At 39.9% G+C, this 20,349-nt stretch overlaps 1 protein-coding gene across 4 annotated transcripts; it reads right to left on the reverse strand.

The window, feature by feature from the left end:
• Nucleotides 1–601: 601 nt before the first annotated feature.
• Nucleotides 602–19,718, reverse strand: arvcfa (ARVCF delta catenin family member a). Of its 4 annotated transcripts, none has more exons than XM_072453048.1 (16): nt 19,445–19,718; nt 15,302–15,481; nt 13,487–14,076; nt 11,272–11,750; nt 10,562–10,745; nt 10,374–10,491; nt 9,908–10,067; nt 9,471–9,488; nt 9,260–9,331; nt 8,296–8,423; nt 7,225–7,375; nt 6,467–6,659; nt 5,366–5,477; nt 4,402–4,489; nt 3,376–3,452; nt 602–1,357 (listed from the first exon to the last, which is right to left on the reverse strand). In XM_072453048.1, the coding sequence occupies exons 1-16, from the start codon at nt 19,463–19,465 to the stop codon at nt 1,265–1,267; spliced, it is 2,664 nt and encodes an 887-aa protein (XP_072309149.1). In that variant the 5' UTR covers nt 19,466–19,718; the 3' UTR covers nt 602–1,264. The 4 variants fall into 4 exon arrangements, with proteins under 4 accessions (XP_072309149.1, XP_072309148.1, XP_072309150.1 ...); XM_072453047.1 differs by having other exon boundaries at nt 15,302–15,487; nt 19,445–19,717; XM_072453049.1 differs by lacking the exon at nt 9,471–9,488 and having other exon boundaries at nt 15,302–15,487; nt 19,445–19,717.
• Nucleotides 19,719–20,349: the final 631 nt, after the last annotated feature.

The following is a 20,349-nucleotide window of genomic DNA, read 5'->3' on the forward strand; positions in this document are numbered from 1 at the left end:
CGTGACACCACACATATACTGTATATAAAGTACAACTGTCCCAGAATGGTTGCATGTGGAGTTATGGAGTAGTTAAGGAGGTTTACACAGTCATTTGAGAACTAAAATTGTTGGAATTTACATCCATGAACATTTATGAACACATAAATGCCACTTTATTAATGTATGTATTTATATCTCTATGTATTCATTTATTGTGTTTTTGTCTTTTTGTAATGTCGTTCATTAAGTCATTTTGATAACCTGGCATCTCCACAAGAGGCCAGTGTGGAGCTTCATCTGCCATCTGAATTTAAACGTGGATAATTCTATTTTCAGCTGTGAATGGTAGCCATGCACTTTTTACTTTTTGGCCAACTGCCATAAAACGACAACGAGAGTCTGAGGACTACGAAAAGTCTGAGGAATAAAGTCTGGCGGTAATGCAACACTCGGATGCCAACCGCCATAAAACAACAACAACAACAACAACAACTTTTTACTTTTACTTACTAACATAGTTTTGATCTCAAATATTTGAATTAGTCCAACTGTTTGAAATTATTGGGATGGGATCACCATGTTATGTATAAAACAAAGAGAAGAAAAGTACAAGAAAAAATACAGTAATAATTTATGTTTATTTTCATTCAACATAGCAATGCAAAAAGGATCGCTACAAAGCAGTTTTCTTGAATGTAGGATCACTTACTGGTAGTAGCTATAACACATGTGTGGCCTCAGATTAATAACATGGGTATTACAATAAATATTACAATATAAATGCCTTCTTTAAATTATTAACAGTCCTTTGTTACAGATTTACATTCACTTTTGCCTTTAAGAAACCTTTAAAGAGCATTCGTAGTCTAGTCCAATGGCAGCTTTGTCATAAGGAAACTAAACATCAAATCCTTTGAATCGGTTTTAATTGTAGATTTCTGTAAGTGTTAATTCTAATAAAGTTTTGTATCTTCTTCTAGATTCAATCGTAAGAGAAAAACAAATGAAAAACAATTTAATTTCTAACAGTTTCATGTAAACATGAACATGTAAAATTGATCTTATGTATATTCTTTGGAGTAACACCATCCATTGGATATTTAGCCTATATTGTATTGTATTGTTTTTTCCTAAATGACATAATCCTCAAGTCTATATCTCAATAAATAAAGGTTTGGCACATATTCCCAGGTAAACAAAGAGATTTCTGTTGTCAATATGATCAAATGGCACTGTATCTCACAGATGAAGTGTCTCTACAAGGTTCAGGATGGTTCTGTCTCTAGACCCACGAGTCCAACGGAGGGGGCTTGTTGTCCATAAGACCCACCGCAGGACGTCCAGCTCGGATGAAGTGCTTCCTCTCATTGATCGCCTGTATAACATATGTACAATTAGTTTGCAGGCACTGATGTTTGAATCTAATAATGAATACTTTGAACATCTTTAAATGAACATTATTAAGTTACTGTGTAACCTTTCTGGTGGTCCGGTTTGCCACATGCTTGTCACCATGGAGATTAGAGCTGCAGTCCACAATAGAAATTGTTCATTGACTAAAAACATGCTCTGTGCGTCGATTAATCGACTACAAGTGGGCAAAACTATTAAGTATTTCTATGATCAGACTCTGTATCTGAGCCAAACTACACTGACACAGATATTCACACAAATGCAAATATTCATACAGAAGATACCAGTTAACTGTTAAAAGGCAGCTTGAAAACACAATACACTCACAAATCTCAAACTAACTCACAAATAGGCTTCTCTTATCTGCAGCAATCCCAAAAAATCTTCCCAATAAAATAATTTGTTGATTAATACTAAGACTAAATCAACCAATTCATACACTTAATGACTAAAATCCAACAGTCCAATCCTAATGAAGATGTTTGTGTATTTGCCTGGAAAATTCCAAAATATGGCATAACAAGTTAACCTATCTAGCATGTACTGGTATTCAATTTGAAATGTTTTTTTTGCACAAATAACAAGGAAAAAAATCCCTACAAGAGTAATGCCATATTACATCATCACCTCTCCACAGAGCTGGCCTGTAAATGATCTTGGTGGCATCCCCTGCTCCTCTCCGTGGGGATAGAAAAGTTTAATGCCATACTGTGGAATATTCCAGGCAAAGCAATAGCATCTCCATGCAGACAAGAAGGTGGCAAACCCTGCACCGGGAAAGTTACACAGCGCGACTTTAAAATAACACAATTAGTCACTCACAATCACTGCGTTTACACCAGGAAAACTGGAGTCCAATTTAAACAGTATTTTCAAAAGGTATGTAAAGCGGGAAGTACAACTGAGACGTCCTGATTCAAATCTATTTATCTATCCGTCTATTTATCTATTTATCTATCCATCTATCTATCTATCTATCTATCTATCTATCTATTTATCTATCCATCTACCTATCTATTTATCTATCTATCTATTTATCTATCTATCCATCTATTTATCTATCTGTCTATCCATCTATTTATCCATCTATCTATTTATCCATCCATCTACCTATCTATTTATCTATCTATTTATCTGTCTATCCATCTATTTATCCATCTATCTATTTATCTATCCATCTATTTATCTATCTATTTATCTATCCATCTATTTATCTATCCATCTATTTATCTATCTATTTATCTATCTATCCGTCTACCTATCTATTTATCTATCCATCTATTTATCCATCCATCCATTTTCTACCGCTTGTTCCCTTTCGGGGTCGCGGGTGACTGGAGCCTATCCCAGTGACTTCGGGCCTTAGGCGGGGTACACCCTGGACAGTGGCCAACTTGTCGCAGAAATTCATGTTCATCTATTTATCCATCTATCTGTTTATCTATCCATCTACCTATCTATTCATCTATCTATCTATTTATCTATCTATCTATTCATCTATCTATTTATCCATCCATCTGTCCATCTATTTATTTATCCGTTCATCTCTTGATTGTTTTGATCTGCTGCGTTAAAATGAAAGTAAAAAACTATCGGAGAAAGTAAAACGCTCCACGTCGTTTATCTGTGTTTACCAAAAGTGTGGTTATTTATTTCATCTCCGTTTGATAAGCAATCATAGCTGCAAAGTTTTGGTGCAAGTGCTGAATTACTAGACGCCCTGAACGTCTCTCAGCCGCCGCTCGCACCAGTTTGTTTCTTTTAGCTGCATGTAAACTGGAACAAGCGTGGTCTGACGTCAACTTTGGCTGTGCACTCAGAGTTCTCTGTGCAACGAGAACGCAGTGACTGATGTAGATACTAAAAACAGCCGGGAGCGTTTTCTGCCAGAACATGGGAACATTGAACTGTAGATCCGGCACCGACGAACAGCGTGAGTGTGATTCAGGCGTGTGCCGTCATCTGTGGAAGTGATTGTACCTGAATGGCCTCTCGCTCCACCACTGACCCCTTCCCATCGCTGACTCTGTCATTTGGCTCCAAGGTGGAATACACATCTGCGAGAGGAGGGGAAATAATCACGTCAGTCACACCGTGTAGCGCCACAACCAAGCTCTGGGTGCATAAAAGACATAAACCGTGAAATGACAAACATGGTGCGTTTTGAGGAAAAAACACCACTTACTATGTGCAATCTGAGGTGTAGAGCAGACAAGCAGTGTAAGTAAAGCGTTAATATTTCTCAGTCAAAAACATTACTCGAGATGTTAAAGTGTCAAATGTTCTGGAATTTTCAAAAACTAAACACAAAAATGAGAAGAAAATCATTTCTAAAGGAGCGTTGCAAGAAACACAAATCATTTCATATTGTCAACATAAGGCTCTTGTACTTGCCCACGGTGAAAGTAAGATTAAGGACTGTTACTTCTATCTAAATGTTACTCAAGTAGGAGTAAAAGTATTCAGGTAAACTTAACTGAGCTCTACTCACATCTGTGTACGATTATCTCCATTCAGATGTTCAAATAAAGCTTTTCTCATATATCCGTGTAACAAAGTGCAGCTGGAAACAACCCACTGAATTCATTTTTCAAAGAGTGTTTAACTTTTCTTCTTTATTCATGAGAGAGCCTCCAGAGAGAATCCCCATTTGGGCAGTCCATTTAAAGTACAACGTTAAGAGCAGCTTGATGTGGTGTGTGGGGTAGAGCGGGAGCCCTTTTAGAATAACGTCCAAATGAGATGTGACTGGTGATGCATGAGCCGCTTGTGCCTCCAGGAGAGAGCGCTCAGCTAAATAAGTCTGCAGCGCTCATAACCTTGACGGCACATCTCTGGTTTAAGGCTGTGCTTCAGAAGTGGAGTGTCGTCCCGGGACTGAATGAACTAATGTCTTTGTCCCGTGCTAAAAATGTGCTTTTGATGTCCGAGCTTGAGGATGTGTCTCTCATTGCATTCGGGGCCCAGGTATGATCGTGTTTTGCTGCAGATGGAGGTTAAGCTGACCTTGATTTTTGTCCATGAGGGGTAAAGTGATGTCGTCGCCCCCTTGTTTCCCGCCTTTGGGCTTTTTGGTCGCTCCAGTCGATGGTGGCTTTGGGTGACAGAAAAAATGCCAATGTGAATATTATAATTGTTGAATATGACATAAGCTTCATGTTCTTTGGTTCAATTATTTAAACACTGTTAATAAAGCTGAACAGAAGCAAGACTATATTGCTTCCAGACAATGTGTGGATTTGCATTTCATTTCCACACTAACGTGTCTTCATCAGGGCCAGGACCACCACCTGATGGTAATTTGATCCTTGCCCTGATGAAGTCGCTTTAGTCACGCGTCACAGTTCACGCTAATAAAGGACTTTTAATTTCACACTATGAGTGCCACGGAGTCCTTTCATGACTGCGGCCACATCGTCTGGCAGCAATATAGCAAGTCTTGCTTCTGTTCATCAATATTACTGGCCTCATCTTTGTAGAGCCCCTGTAGATCACCTTTTTGACCCACTGACACCACGTAGTTCATGTATTGTCAATTGCCTTATTTATCTTGATAATGATACGTTATGTGGTGGCTGTTGAATTTATGTAGCTTATGGAACAATTATATTCACATGCAATTATACTTCATCAGAAATAGTCAATTTAAAACTTATACTATACTTTGTGTGACAACAAACAATATTATTAAAACTATTAAAGAATATATGGCTTTTTTCACAGCAGCTGCAAATATGACATTTGTAAAGGATCTATTGTGGTAATAAACAATGTGAAAACAATGGAGCCGCATTCCCTGACAAAGTACATATTTCTGGCCTTTTCTTCCCTCTGCCACTGACAGCTTGACAGCTTTGACACACTTTAGCACAAAGGCAATGTCATGTTCCATCAAAACAACTATTTACAAGATTAAACTTTGCTATTTTTGTTCTTTTCAGGTACAGTACATGGACAGGGAATATAATACCTTAAAGTGACTTTTGTTCCAACCCGCTTTGGTCAGAGTGTGTCTCAGGTCCTTGTGAGCCCATATTGTCTGCAGAACATGAGACGCAGCCTTGGTCTCTCGCGCTGATTGGCTGTGGACAAATGTTAAAAGTAATCATGATCATTATTGTATTGAATTCTTACTATTATTTTGGTATCATTGTTTAATTATGTACCAGTATTTATGTGCTTTTTATATTAATTATTAATTATTTTGTAAATCATTATCTAATATATTTTCCTTTATATGTAAATGCTGCGTGTCCCTCCTTCTCTCTCATCCCCACGTCATGCTAAAAACGTTTTGTCTAGTAAAGCTTGCCGGCCAAAAGAAAGAAAAGAACAATTTGATGATGAACAAAATGATTTTCTTGTTGCTCGTTTCAGGCTGTTTTGACTCATTTACATTTCTGTGTTTAAGCTATACGTGTTGGACCCCTCAAGCTCACTGCGGTTTGTTTTTTCTTTATCTGTAAAAAAGGTACGATCTGCATTTGTTTATACGTCAGGGGCATCAGTTACAATACAGGCCATAAAATGTGTGTTTCGTTTACATGTTTGTTATCCATGGGTTTCAGGCAAAGTATTCGTTCCTGATTTGAATGTTTTGTGACCTTTTTGCATTTAAAAGACATTATATTCTTATTTGAAGTTAGCTATTGCTGTGCTATTGCAAAATCCTTCAAATCAGGGAGGAATCATTATGCCTGAAACCCATGAATATGTTATCATTTGAACTGTAATTTAATGTGCACGGAGAGCTGTGCACTTTATGTCGAGGTGTACATTTTGGACCCCTCAAGCTCGCTGCAGTTTTTGTTAAACAATCAATCCTGAGAATGGACTGAGCCCCTGTCATTTGTGCTGCACCAACACCCAGAACACGACGCAGAGTAACATCTAAAAGGAGTGAACACAAACCATTAGAAACAGTGATGAACAACAGGAGAGCGCTCTGACCGGCACTGTCCGCTTGATTAAAGTCTGCCTTCGAACATCCCCAGATAGACATAAATAAAGCCAGGGATGTAACGAGCCGCAAGCAGCCACACAGTGGGATGTTTACATCAGAGCAGCGTACCTCGACTTATAGATGGCCACCAGTCTCTGCACGGCGTGTCCTTGTATGAGCGCTCGGGCGTTCTCAGGGCTGTCCGTGATGATCTCATGGATGGTGTTTAGAATAGACACAACTGTATCTCCTTCCAGATTCTTCGCTGGATGCTGTTGTCCACATGGCAGATTGCCCACCAGGTCCCTTAAAGCGTAATTCCCTGCATTAAAGGAGTGAGTCAGCCAGGGCAAACACGTCACTCAAGACAAAACATTGTAATTTATAATCAAAGGTTATACTGATTCTTTATTGCTGTGTACATCTCAAGTCTCTCAAGTCAAATGGGTTTTCTTAGTCAGTCTTAAAACATCAATCCCTGAATAAATATCTCCACGAAAATGCAAATGCTCTGTCAGCAAAGATTTAGTAATATGGTAAGTGGTATAGGATTTACTTTTTATATTTCTCTTATAATATATTATATATTCCGCTCATAATACACAAGCGGAAATGTTTCCCCTTTTCCCAAAGTCCAGCAAGTGTTACTACTTTGAGATGAATGTATATTTTCTTATGCAAATAACCATGTAATAACTTGCCTCCTTCTGCTTTTATCTTGAAAACGTGCAGCCAAATTAAAAGTATAATCTCCATTTTAAATGGTGCATCAAATTACAATGCGTTTATGCATATCTCCCATAACTAGTTTATTATTTCCCATGAGATTTGTCATCTCATGGGAAACTGCCTCATCTGATAATGTATTTGAGGTGAATTGTACAAACCAATCAGGTCCTTATTTCTCCGGTCCATGGCCAGGTTTCGGAGAGCAATGGCCACAGCTCGCACCACTTTGTCCACATCTGAACGCAGCAGCTCCACCAGAATAGGCAAACCTTTCTCCTTTCTCACTGTGGCCCGGATAAAGCTGGACCACTGCAAGCACCGGCAGGAAATAGCAAAGGCAACATAAGGATGTCAGCAATTTTTACAAAAGCATCGGTTAGATTTTGCCCCTGAGAAAACTTGTCTTTATACACACACTCATACAGTTTCACATCTAAAAACAATGCATTCAAATGATAAGTCGAGTTAGATATATATGACTCGTTTTAAGAGCTCTTCGGAGTGCAACTCAATTTCACAGCTTTAGGACGTTCTTTAATCTAAGCAGTAAGATTATAAAGTACATTAACGCTGCTGTCAGAGAGAGCCAGTGCGAGATAAGCGCTTCGTTTTATGCAACTTGAAACTCTTGAAATGTAGTGGATACAACCTCTTTGAAATTAAACATCTGACATCTGACTGTGTATAAACCTATGTATGTAAAAGTTTATTTCAAAGAAAGTCAAGCCTGTAATAAAAAAAAAAAATTTGGGGTAAAGAACACATATTTTAAAGCTAATCATCCAAAAATCTTTTTTTAGTACTTATTGTACTGGTAAAAATATTGATGACTAACTCCATGGACCCCTCCTGGATGAATGAGGAATTATATTATCTGTGTAAACTTAAAAGTATTAAAAAGACCAATCTGGCCCATGTGCATGTACTTACAGAACATTTTAAACATCAAATACAGCAAATGTTCCCCAAATTCATTCAATGTTAATGACTTTGTGCTTTTGAGTTGTTTAAGTCATCATAGCACATGTACACTTTTACATTATCATTTTAAATGTTACATTTAAATTCTGTCTTTTTACAGTTCAATTCTGAATTCTGAATTTGTACACATTTTCAGAATTCTTATGCCTCCTGGTTAAGAAATATACTTGGTATAAAAAGGAAGGCTGCAATAAGTTTCAGAGGAAAACGTCTCTTGTGTGAGTGCAAGGTTAGATCCTTGTACTTACAGCCCACTGTCCTGCAGCAAGGTTCTGCAGCGCTCCTGCCGCTGCCTCTAAAGTGTTGTGGTTGTGGCTGCAGGTGAGCAGAGCCAGGTAAAGCCGCACCACGTCAGGCTGGTACAGCAGCTCCAGGCCTGAAACACATCACCAGGGCCAAAATTCAACATCTGATTTAGTTTCACATATGGGTTATTTTTTTAGGTCATGAGACAAGCATATGGCTTCTGTTAATCAATGTGTGAAGGAGAATTGTGACAATTGCACAGAATAGCTTTTTGTGGCTTAAAAAGGGGATTAGATTGCTGACAAATGCTATGAGCTGACCCTGGATGGCTGGTCTGATTTGCATTCAGTGGCTGGAGCGTGGGAGGCATAATCTCAGTATTGCTTCTTCGCAGACAGTGGCATGTGCATTTACAGCGTTCACATCTATAAAGCGTCATTGCCATGCCTTTCTCATAGTGCACTTTGTTGACCTGGAGGCCACACGTGTGTTCTCCAGGTCAACAACAATGACCATTGTCATTAACCTGACATTTGAGTGCAAAAACATTGATGTTGTTAGAACTAGTGTACACTGCGTATCTGATATTATGATTGCAATATGATGAAACTGATGAAAATCACTTCAAGAGGTCTGGTTTGGGCCTATTTGTCTTATTCATGTTGTTTGTTAAGAGCAAGCCCGGTGTGACATGTATTTAGTCACGACTAAGGTTTAGGATTAAAACAAACAGGTCACATCTAAACATAACATTGCAGTGTGCAATATAATAAACTTATCAGTAAATAATCTAACTTCATCTTTAACATCAGATTTCAATGTAATTCATTTAAATGCAGGAAATTCAAATGAACCTTCTGACCATGCCAATGCCATGCATTAAAAGAACATAAGCTCAGCGAGGCTTGTGTTTAGTACAAAGGGCTGTTAATAGTAGAGAGTCCAAGCATTTCTTCTGAAATGTACCTTTCATTTGCTCAGGGCGTTTAGGTAAATCCAATGTACCATATTTTCTGTCCATAAAGCCATTTTTCCAACCTGTACATCACAGATACAAACATGCACACAGACACCAGTTTTATTACCGTCAGCACACGTGTTTAATGTCAATGAATTCAACGTGGCGCAGAAACACAATATTATTCTTAAAATATTCAGAATCAACAAGCACACTGACCTTGATTGAACCACTCCTCTAATGAATACGACAGAAAAGAAAAGAGTGTTTCAGAGATTAGAATTGGTGAAATACACAGACTGGTGCTGATGGGTTAATCATTGGGCTTTGTTTGTTTAATTAGCTGAACATCTAATTAAAACTTGCATTTCGTGGATTTTGATTTAAAAAACATTGAGTTTCCACTTACTACAGTCTATAATCTGCTCCTGAATCTGTATTATTATATCCTATATCCTAATATTCAAATATCAAGAGGCACAAGAGGAATGTGGCGCCCACAGCCGCTACAAGCCCAAAAATCTACTGACGCATTGTTTTATTCCCTGCACAAAACTTAGTTAGTTTAAGGCAAAGTAACACTGTAATAACGTGTTCAAAGGCAAGGAGTTCAAACTGAATACATTAGGATTGTGCTGGTGTCATCACAAACCCACCTTTGGGTCTTTTTCCACCAAAACAGTCATGCTCGCTCTTCTTCCTTGGGTGACCAACTGATCTCATCATGTGTGGCTCCTGGAAACGCTCGGCTCCAGGGATTTCTTTGTGAACGTGATAGGAGAGGTTTCTCAGGATGCACACACAGTTCTCCACTGACTACAGACACAATACAAAACATGTTACATTATACTTTACACATTATTCAGATAAAGGGCGACACTACAAATTGGCTAAAAACTGTCTTTTCAATGTCTTACTTGGATCTATAATTGCGTGAGAATGTTACATGGAAAATTTTACATTGATACTATTCAGTACACATTTAGATTTCCTTCAAGAATGTCATATTTCATACACACTCAAGGGATTATGATGTGTTCCATATTAAAGTTATTGTTCTCATTCAAAGCTGCATGTCCTTAAAGGGTAACATGCGTTGCCTTGAGTGTTGTAAATGTGAACCTTATTGTCTGTGTCCTTGGTGAGAACAGCGGCCTGAAGGGCATGAAGCAGAGCGTCCACCAGCCCCTCGCAGTCCCTCAACCTCTGGCGAGCCTCTGCCCCGTCCGAGCTCACGTTCCTGTGCCCAGACAGTTTATTGCGTTAGCATTTAAATGTGTTGTTCTCTGGTCCATGAGAGGCAGCCTTACCTCAGGCATCCAGAGGTGTTCTTGAAAACGGTGGTCCACTCAGCACTCTGCATTTTAGAGGGATCACTTGAGTCTCTCCTCCAGCCGGAGTGAGGGATGATGATTTCATCCGTCAGAGTTTGAAGGCCGTGGTTAATGACAGACATCTTCAGAGGTTCATGCGAGGAGAGGTTCCAAAGAGTTCCTGCAATTAAAAATGCACATAATATTAATATAATAAACATCGCTGTGGCCGTACCGTCTTATCAATCGTGTCGTTCCTTGGAAACTAAGAAGACTTTGTTTGTACTTGAGTGGGAATAACGTGGCTCTAGTGCATTGTGTCCTTAGGCAAGACACTTCATCCACCTTGCTTTGTATGAATGCGCTACGTGAGTGGGCGATTAGAGGTCAGAGGACAGGGATTAGTCTCTTAGAAACTTGTGTTCTCTCTGAGTAAACTGACAGATTCTCACAATTATTAAAGCTGTATGGATGGATGAAATATGGCAGCACATTTACAGTAGTAAATTAAATGATCACTCTTACAACTGCCTTACACTCAGAAATGTTGTTGTTTATTTTCCTAAAGTGGACATAATTAAAACGTAGAGCTTGTGGATGGTAGAGAGAAAGTAATATTTAGTCTCAGGCGTTAAACCTCTGTCTATGTATATTGAGGATCAATAAATTAAAGTAGAAAAACTAGTGAATCTGTAGATATAATTCACCTGTAACTAACTCTTTGACCTCCACGCTGCTGGTCTTCCTTAACAATCGAACTAAGGCTTGGATGCCATCACAATTCTTGATGGCCATTTTGTTTTGGTGGTCTTTGCCAAAAGAAATATTGCGCAGAGCTCCACACGCTTTGCGGTGCACTTCGGGTTTGGGATGGTCCAGAAGCTCCACAAGAACCGGCACACCGTTCAGCTGGCGCACCTCCTGCTTGATGTGGTCGTTCTCATAACACAGATGCTGCAAATAGGCCGCGGCGTTGGACTTGACCGGGTCCATGGGGTGGTTGAGCATTGCTATGACCTCCTGCAAGTTTGGATCCCTCCATCGTGGATCTCTGCGGATGCTGTCCAGGCTGACCATGCTGCTGCGTTTGTGGGGAAACTGTAAGGTCTGAGCCCGGCACATGGCCTGGAGGAAGGGGTTCAAGTTGCCCTCCAGCTGAGCCATGAACGCCTCGTCATATCCAGTCCTGCAAAGAGACGGGCAACACGTATGACGCTTTGAAAAATGTTTGAGAACAGAGCAAGAATGGGCGAGTTCGACAGCTTAAGTGACTAGCTTCTATCTTGTACAAACAGTTCTGTCACTTTATATGGGCTGAGGGAAAGCTTCTGGCAGCCAGTAACAGGTGAAGCCTTCTTATTTATTGACTTTGCAGCCGGCTGTCATTCCTGATTGATTCTAGCGGCTCCTTAACTGCTGTTCATCTGTCTCAGTTTTGTCCACACTGACTCACCCGACAATGGCCACAGCCATAGCAGGCTCTCTGAATTTGTCTGAGCGCTCCGTCCTTCACTTTCACCTTTGACTGTGTATTTGTCTGACAATCTGACAATGAATAATTGGGAAATGAAATGTTTGTATCTTTATTAGACACATGGCCATTAATCTGTTTCAATCATGACAATAATCCAAGGGAGAGCATGAACTTTAGATTGAACTGTAAATTCTTGCTTGGTTGGTATAACTGGTTGTTCTATTTTGTCTGAAATCTATGTCAGTGTTTCTCAAACTGTGGTACAGTGCCACTGGAAGTAAATTAGCTCCTGGTGGTGCACGGAGCCCTTTGCAGTTCTAACATCTGATTAATTTGGAGTTTATTCTATCCTCTTATTCTATCCTCTTATTCTATCCTCTTCAGGGTAAGTTCTTGGTTAGAAGTCCCTATTATCCCCTGTCCCTAATTAATAACTACCCGCACAAAAATGTGATTATATTTTTGTTAATATTATATTTATTCTTCTTACTTCTGTTGATCACTGTTAATCTGCATATAAAACTGTGATGTCGGTGTAATCCCTCATTCGTCCAGGCGTGTTCCATAGTAGAAAAAGCTTCAGTTGCAGTCATCTGGACTCAGTTTGAAAAAATAGACGTTTCGACTCTCATCCAAGAGTCATTGTTAATAAAAGAAGATACAAGGGGGGAGTTTCTGTTGAAACAAACAACTCTTTCTACTTCAGGAAGGCTCCTCCCAATGGGCTGGACTTACCACAGAACAGTATTAATATCGGAGTTCTCGATCTAAATTCTTTTATTGACAATGACTCTTGGATGAGAGTCGAAACGTCTATTTTTTCAAACTGAGTCCAGATGACTACAACTGAAGCTTTTTCTACTATAAAACTGTGATGCACGAAAAGCTCAAACAAACAATGAACACAATGCCTTACAATTATTCCGAATTTCATTTACAGCCCAATAATTAGGATTTGTATTTTGGAGTACTTTCTATTGTCTAAGCATGAATTAAGCATATTTCCCAATTGAAATGTTCTTGTGATACCACAACATCCTGGTCTGACTGGAAAGTACCTACCACAGAACAGTCCCAAAAGTGTGGTCCCAGTCTCTAGTTCCTACTCTGTGTGAACGCGCAGCAAACGGGAAAAGTTCCATAGAATACTCCTAATTTAGTATATTTATTTTAGTCCCAATTTAGACCAATAATAATCCTGTTATGGACCGGGCTTAGATCTGGGGTACTCAAAGAGCCAAAAATTTTCTTAGGTGGTGCTTGGTATGAAACGTTTGTGAACCACTGATCTATGCCTTTTTTTTTAATTCAGTAACATGGTGCAACATGAATCAATAAATGCTCAAAGATATATAGATCAAACATAATTCATAAGTTTTCATTAATTTCCTAAATTAATACGATTTATTTTGTGAAAGAAAGGCTGTCACTGTGAGTGTTGGTATTACCTGGTTCTTGAGGGTTCTCTGAGAAGCTCCATTGTGGTGATGGGCCTAAACTGGTGTATTCCCCCCAGCGTTGCGTAAGTGCTCGTTGGGTGGTCTTTCAGTTCGCACGGCGTCTCTGCACGTTCACGCTGACCCTCCTCTTCTGTCTGACTCCCCAGGATGGACGGAGTGTAGCTGTCCCTGAGAAAAGGCAGCGTGTAGTGGGCCCCTGGCTGGAAGGTCTTTGCTGGCCAGTATCTGTGAAGCGTGGCCCTCGACAAGCTTCCATATCCGGCACAAAAGTCTCCGCCGATGGTTCTGTAGCCGTCTGGGAGAGCGTAGACCCGGCCCTGCGTGTCGGGGGGCACTGGCTGGGTCTCAGGCTGTGGGGCGGTAGTTGTGGTGGTGGTGTTTGTGGTCAGTGTGAAGGGCTCGGAGAGAGTGGAGTGTGCCTCAGGAGCCAGCGTGTCGACAGGAGTGTTCTCTTGAGCCACCGGTGTGGACGTGAGTTCAGGCGAGCCCAGCGTCAGCAGGCTCTCCACAGCTTCATTCAGAGCTGCTTGGCTGTCAGTCTGGTCTGGTTTAACCTCTTGATCCACTGCTTTTGACTCCTGTCAAAAGTGACACATTACAATTAGTATCTTCTTTGTCCAATCACAGCCTGTGCTAAACTTTAAACGGAACATATTATGCAAAATCTACTACAGCAATGTTTCCTCATTAGCGTACGCAACGTGTTTTGAGTTTGACTAATCTTGTATTGTCCTACAAATGAGGCCAGGGTGCTCATAAAATGTATGTTTTCACACACCCCCTATCCCCGCCCACAGTCTTATACTTAGATGCAATTGTTTGAAAAGTTAGGACTCTTAGGATACCTGCAGGGTTCTAAAATGTCACTTTTCAAGACAATCCACTGCTTGTTACGGTGAAATGTCACTATGATCACTTGTATTAGTTCTGCAGTTTTGAACAGGAAGTCAATGGACCTGTTTCTATACATAATATTGTGTTCTACAATGAAAAAATGAATGTAAAATGATTATCTTCTTTTGAGATAATTCAATGCCAAGTGTTTGGGGGGAAAAAAAGCATAATATGTCTCCTTTAACCATCACGTTTGTTTGAAAGGTCCACAGTGTGCTGCATCAAATGCCTTCAGATTGGCACATTTACAGACAAAGCAGGGACTGTTTGTTCTACATTTGCTGGGACTTGACATGTTCCGGTCACCAGCGCTGTCTGTTTCTCTCTAATTTTCACAATAAAGCCCACCACTTAATGTTATTTATCTTATTTCTCAATGATCAATCACCATTATCTCAGCACTTCCATGGCTTTTTGCATTCCCGCGATAAATTATGACATTGCATCTGGAGCCAAAGAAAAATGAATTCATCTAGTTGAAAATGAGCCTAGATGGGCCTGTGATGAAACAAGCTGAGGTCCAGCCACTGTTTGCAGTGAGATGCTGGAAATTGACTTTCTGATCTATGTGTCTCATAACATCTCCCAGGTGGCAGCCCACACTTTTCCTGTTGGATTTTGCATAATACTGGCCAAAAACAGAAAATGGGCTTGACATGTACGACTATTAGAATGAGCCGTTAAAGCACTATAATTGAAATCTCTTGGTGGCACTTTAGTTAAAATGCCTGTTGTCATCCAAACCACCCAAAAGATTAGATATAGCATTATTAAACAAAACACATAATAAAACATACCCCAAAAAGATAAACAAAATACACCGAAATTCATTGCCTTTCTGTAAATAATATCATTGTAAATATATGGGGGGAAAGTAAACATTTGTGAAAAGTTGCCTAAGCACTTGACCTCTGTGTCCGTCTGCTGGGGGGTGTCAGTCTCTGTGGAGCTCTCGTTGGTGGAGGTCACAGCAGAGGCGATAGAAGTGGGTGTGTCCAGTTCATCGCAGTTGTCTGGAGCACCTGGGACGTCCGGGACCCCCTCTTTCATGTCCTGGGACAAGGGCAGCACTAGGGGACCCTCAGAACCCTGCTCCTGCACAACACAACGAGCTACATCAGTGGAACATAGCAGCTCTACCTCATGCATTATGTTGTTGTTTATGCAACGGTTAGAGGCTAAAACCACACATTAAAGCTGATGAGAAAATGGATGCACTTGACACTGGACTCTCAGCAGCTGTAATGCATGATTATCACATAATCTAGCGGGCTCATAAAGCCACAGTGTCTAAAATGGCTGTGCATGTTTGTTCTTTTTAAAAATGCATTTTATTTTATTTGTGCAAAGAAAAAATGTCTTAGGCTATAACCTTATAACTAAAGAATTTGTCAACTGATTCCCCACTTGGCATCTATTTAATTAGCCTAATGTTGAGCACAGTTTATCTTCTTCTATTTTGTAATAGCTTCAAGGTTTATTATTGACAACAAGAGGAAATTGTGGGATATTTATCAAATGAAGGTATCTGCCTGAATGTATTGATTTTTCTCTGTAGTGCAGCTTCTGCATGAGAGCACCTCTTTTTAGCCCATAGTTTTACATTAGGAAATGTATATTTGGCAAATTGTATTCAATAGATTTTTTTCTCTGTGGAAAATTAAGAAACTATACATGATAACATATCAGAAATTGTGTGTTTATTAGGCTATTTCCAGGGAATACATTTTTTATTGATCAAAAAGTGATTGGTTGAACAATTAATTCATTTCTGAATTAAATTATGTCATTAATTGATTTTATTTATTTATACAGGGAAAACCCAACGAGAAAAGTTTTCTTTTTCATGGGTACCCACATAAATAAAGTAAACACAGGATACCAATTCTTTAAAATCATTAAAAGGCATAACATGATTTGATTTAAAAATCTCTGTGTTTTGTTCCACAGGGAGGGAGCAAAGTTGTTGAAAGGCTTTTTTCCTGTCTCTGTGTTAATACAATTGAATTGTAAGATAAAAATGTCCTGAGACCTCAAAGGGTTGAACTGATGTGCAATATACTTGATAAATAATCAAAATGCCAACTAGAGACTTATACACAAACAAAAGGAAGTGCCATTCTACTTTACAATATAATTGACAGTGATGAGTTCTGTATCTTTCTCCTGAATGGTCTAAAGGTCTACAACTGGCAGTCAAAACAGATATTATATGACTGGAAATCTTTAATAATCCACACAAATTGGTGGTGGCTTAATTTGCAAAAGATTTGGTGTTTAATTTAATTTCTTTACTGTAAATCACTGCAAACCCCATGTATTTATCATGTTAAAATATATTTAAAAACACATACAATTCCCTCATATGCAAAGCCCTCATCATGTCTCATAATGTGACATGTGACCTTCGAGTGCGCGGTGTGGAAATTTGCTCTGAATATTATTATCTGAGCTGTAAATGGTGCAGTAGCTGTTGCTTTGTTAAACCAAGCTGTTGTTAATCAAGCCGAACTGGGATTTGAACTTCTCTTCGGCAAATGGCTTTCATTTACAAGAATGCATTAATTATTTAGCATTCTGGGTTGGGATTAAGTGGCAAGTTATGTTGACTGTAAACATTTTGCATGCTCTTGTTTTGGTTCATTCTTATCCGGAGTACATTGAAGTTCTACAATACAAACTTTATTATTGTCAGATGAATGATTTCTTCTTCTTCTTCTTCTTCTTCTTCTTCTTCACTTCTTTAATAAATAAATACATTCTATAACGCAGCATAATAGTTTATCCAAAGTTGTAAATCAATTTTAGTTTCAAGACAATGAGTTCAATACATTTGTTGCTGAAATACACAGTTTCTGCTGTGATCTGCTGAGCTGTGCTTTGAAATGAAGCCATGTTCTAAAACTTCAGTGAGCTAAAAAAATAAAATAAAAAGGTACTTTCACACTATAGATCACTGCAGTAGGAAGAATAACTGCCCCGATACCTGCATTAAATCACACTAGTGAGATGAACCTTGAGCCAATCTGCTTTTTGTAACCCACCCGCTTGAGACTTCAACCATGTCAGTGCAGATGAAAGAGGTCACATAAAACAGACTGACAACAACTCTGGGGAAGGTAGATTGGATATTGTTGGGTGGGCAGTTCAATATTATTACAAAGAGAGTCTACTGTTGCTAATGCTGTCCTCTCTGCACAGCTTGATTGCGGATTTAAAGGATGTGTGCACTGTACCCCATTTGAATCGGGCTCCGGGGAAGGCCAATCCGCTCTGAGTCAAGGCTCATTTAAATAACTCACTGCGCCATCAGTAAGTGGGCACATGCAGCCAAATAGGTCAAGATGACATTCGCAACTTTGACTTAAATTCAGTCGTTTTACTCTAAGATTGTACGTGTTTCTCAATAGTCACTGCAACTTGACTTTTGTGTTCTTGATTCATGTATTGATTTCTGATGTTTCTACCTGAGATGTGTTTCTGTCTTTGAAAAGAAGACTTATCGCATCATTGCATGCAGTGTGTGCTTCAAGGTGGTGAGGATTCTTAAGTTGACATAAAAATAAATGCAGAAGTAGAAGATGCAAAAGCAGAAAATGCATCCATGTTAAGTTTAAACCTGCCCCAGAGCACACAGGCTTGACTGTACTAAATTATAGCAAAGCATATTTTTCATTACTTTTATATCCTCAAGGGCATCCCTACTCATGCAGCCATGACTCAAACGTGGCCAAATCAAGCTGAAGGGAAAAACGTTGATGTAGAGTCATGCAAGTGTTGTGTTGTGACTGAATCAACATCTCCTTGAAGGCCCTCGCTGCTTCTTGATCAAGCTTAAACAGGCGTTTTGTCTTTATCAGGAGAATCTGGGATCGTTGGCAAGTTGGGCCTCCACGCGCTAATAAAACATGACATCAGCTCAGTGATGTCAGAAGACATTAGTCACAACTTTGTCACTGTTCATCCGCCCCACTCTGTCTCAACCAAGATGTGCTAAAAGGGACAACTGGAAGAAAACAGATGAACAACTTCTGTGCAATTGTGGAGCAGGGCGGTCCAATCACTAGGAACAGCTCTCAACATTTGAAGCACTGCAACATTAGTTATGCAAATACAAGTATCACATTAATTCACAATGTTTGATTTGGCCCTGCAATAGTTCCAGTGCAGTCAGTGGTCATTTGTTATTTGTTTTTATTATGCGTGACCACAGCACATTACCTTCCTTCTTTAAGTAATAATCTATATATTGATTTTGGAAAACTTTCACACCAGTTGTTGCCCTTCCAATTGTTTCTATTCATCACGTCCAGGACACAGAAACAAGAAGCAGACTGACTTTTAACACTCTTAATACACTCTTGACAAATTTAAAGATAAGATTTCATGTTCAAATATGTGCGTTGCAACTGCAGTATGTGACACGACCAAATCAGATGGATTCCAATATCCCCCCTGAACAACTGAGCCTTTTCATTTAGACCAAAAAGCAACAGAAAAGCACCACATGCAAACATACCATGCAAACACGTTGTTGTGCATATGTAAAGTTATTTCTGAGGAGCCTCCCTTTTGCACTCTGCTCCTCAAATAGTTAAATGCTGCATGGTCAGATTTAACGTCTCTCTGATACATCATGGCAATACACTGACAGAGTGTGCAGCATTCTCCCCCCGGAGGGACAACCCCTTTAACAAAGCACCCACAGATCATCCTTTTACCCTTTCATGTACGCACACCTGCACATTTTATAGACTCTGTGTGAACTAAACATGCTTCGACTTGATGAAGCTGTTAACACCACCGTGTCCCTGTGAGCTCACACACAAGGAGACTGCACCGAAACAGCAGCGAAAGAGAGAGAGGGAGAGATGGAGAGGGGGAGAGAGGAGAGAGGAGGCGACTCATGCCCATTTCATTCATCATGACACAGCCACAATGAATAACAAACTGTGTCTATATGCTTCTCCGCAGAAAGGGGGGGAAACTGCAGGATAGGAAAAGAGGGAGGGTACAGTTCAAGCAAATATAGCCATTCCACAGCACACTCACCTCCTTCACTTCAGCAGGCATTGCCAAATTTGCTTATCTTCCCAACAAATGAGGGACAAAATGCGCTGTCTCCCGCTGAGATCAAGCTTCCGTCTCTCCTTCTTCTCCTCTGTTTTTCCCCTCAGAGCATCACAGGCAGTTCAAACATGTGCAGCCATCCTTCCTCTGTGCTCCTATGCACGTTCACTCCTCTGCTCTCCCCTCTCTCACTCCCACCACCCCCTTTCTCTTCTTTCTCTCTCCTGTCTCTCTCCCCCCTCTCTCTCTCTCTCTCTCTCTCTCTCCCCCCTCTCTCTCTCTCTCTCTCTCTCCCCTTCTCTCTCTCTCTCTCTTCTTGCTATACTTCTTGTAATCACCTCCCCAAATACAAACAGTACAGACTATGCATTTTCCTCTTCTTCACACATACATCATGCCCAGAAGGAAGGCTGGGAGGAGGATGGACGGTGGTCGGTCTGTGATTAGCACACTCCCCTCCGCGCCGCTGCTGTGATCTGTGCTGCAGTTAATGTGCACGCTATTAGAGAGGTGCTGAATCAACACATGTGTGCCGTGTGAAGGGGAGCAGGCTGAGGTAAGCGCAGAGCGCTGCAATCCCCCTCACTCTGCCAGGCACACACATATTCCAAAACGTCTCCCGAACTAGGTACAGGAGCAAAGAAGAGACAAGAAACAGGGATGTAGTTGTGTTCTCTAGAAGAATGTGAAGATGCAAAGGGAAAAAAAAAACTTAAACTTTAGTCGCACACATTAATGCCCAGTCTTTTTAAGATAAGATAAGATATTCCTTTATTGTCCCACATGGGGAAATTTCATTGATGCAACGCAGGTAGATACAGAGGTAGATACAGAAGAAAAGAACAGATAACTCCCATAGACAAAAGGGATGGAGGGGAAAAATAATA

The sequence above is a fragment of the Eucyclogobius newberryi genome, unplaced genomic scaffold (genome assembly GCF_026437365.1).
Source record: "Eucyclogobius newberryi isolate DKJ021-1_F unplaced genomic scaffold, fEucNew1.0.hap1 SCAF_2, whole genome shotgun sequence".
Taxonomy (NCBI): Eukaryota; Metazoa; Chordata; class Actinopteri; order Gobiiformes; family Gobiidae; genus Eucyclogobius; species Eucyclogobius newberryi.

Bases quoted from the DNA above. Each gene is read 5' to 3' on its own strand.
- arvcfa (XM_072453047.1), bottom strand. From the start codon at position 19,465: ATGCCTGCTGAAGTGAAGGAG. The intron at 10,068-10,373 runs GTTCACATTTAC...TTGTGTCTGTAG, and splicing joins CCAAGGACACAGACAATAAG to TCAGTGGAGAACTGTGTGTG. The intron at 6,660-7,224 runs GTTTGTACAATT...CCTTTAATGCAG, and splicing joins GAGAAATAAGGACCTGATTG to GGAATTACGCTTTAAGGGAC.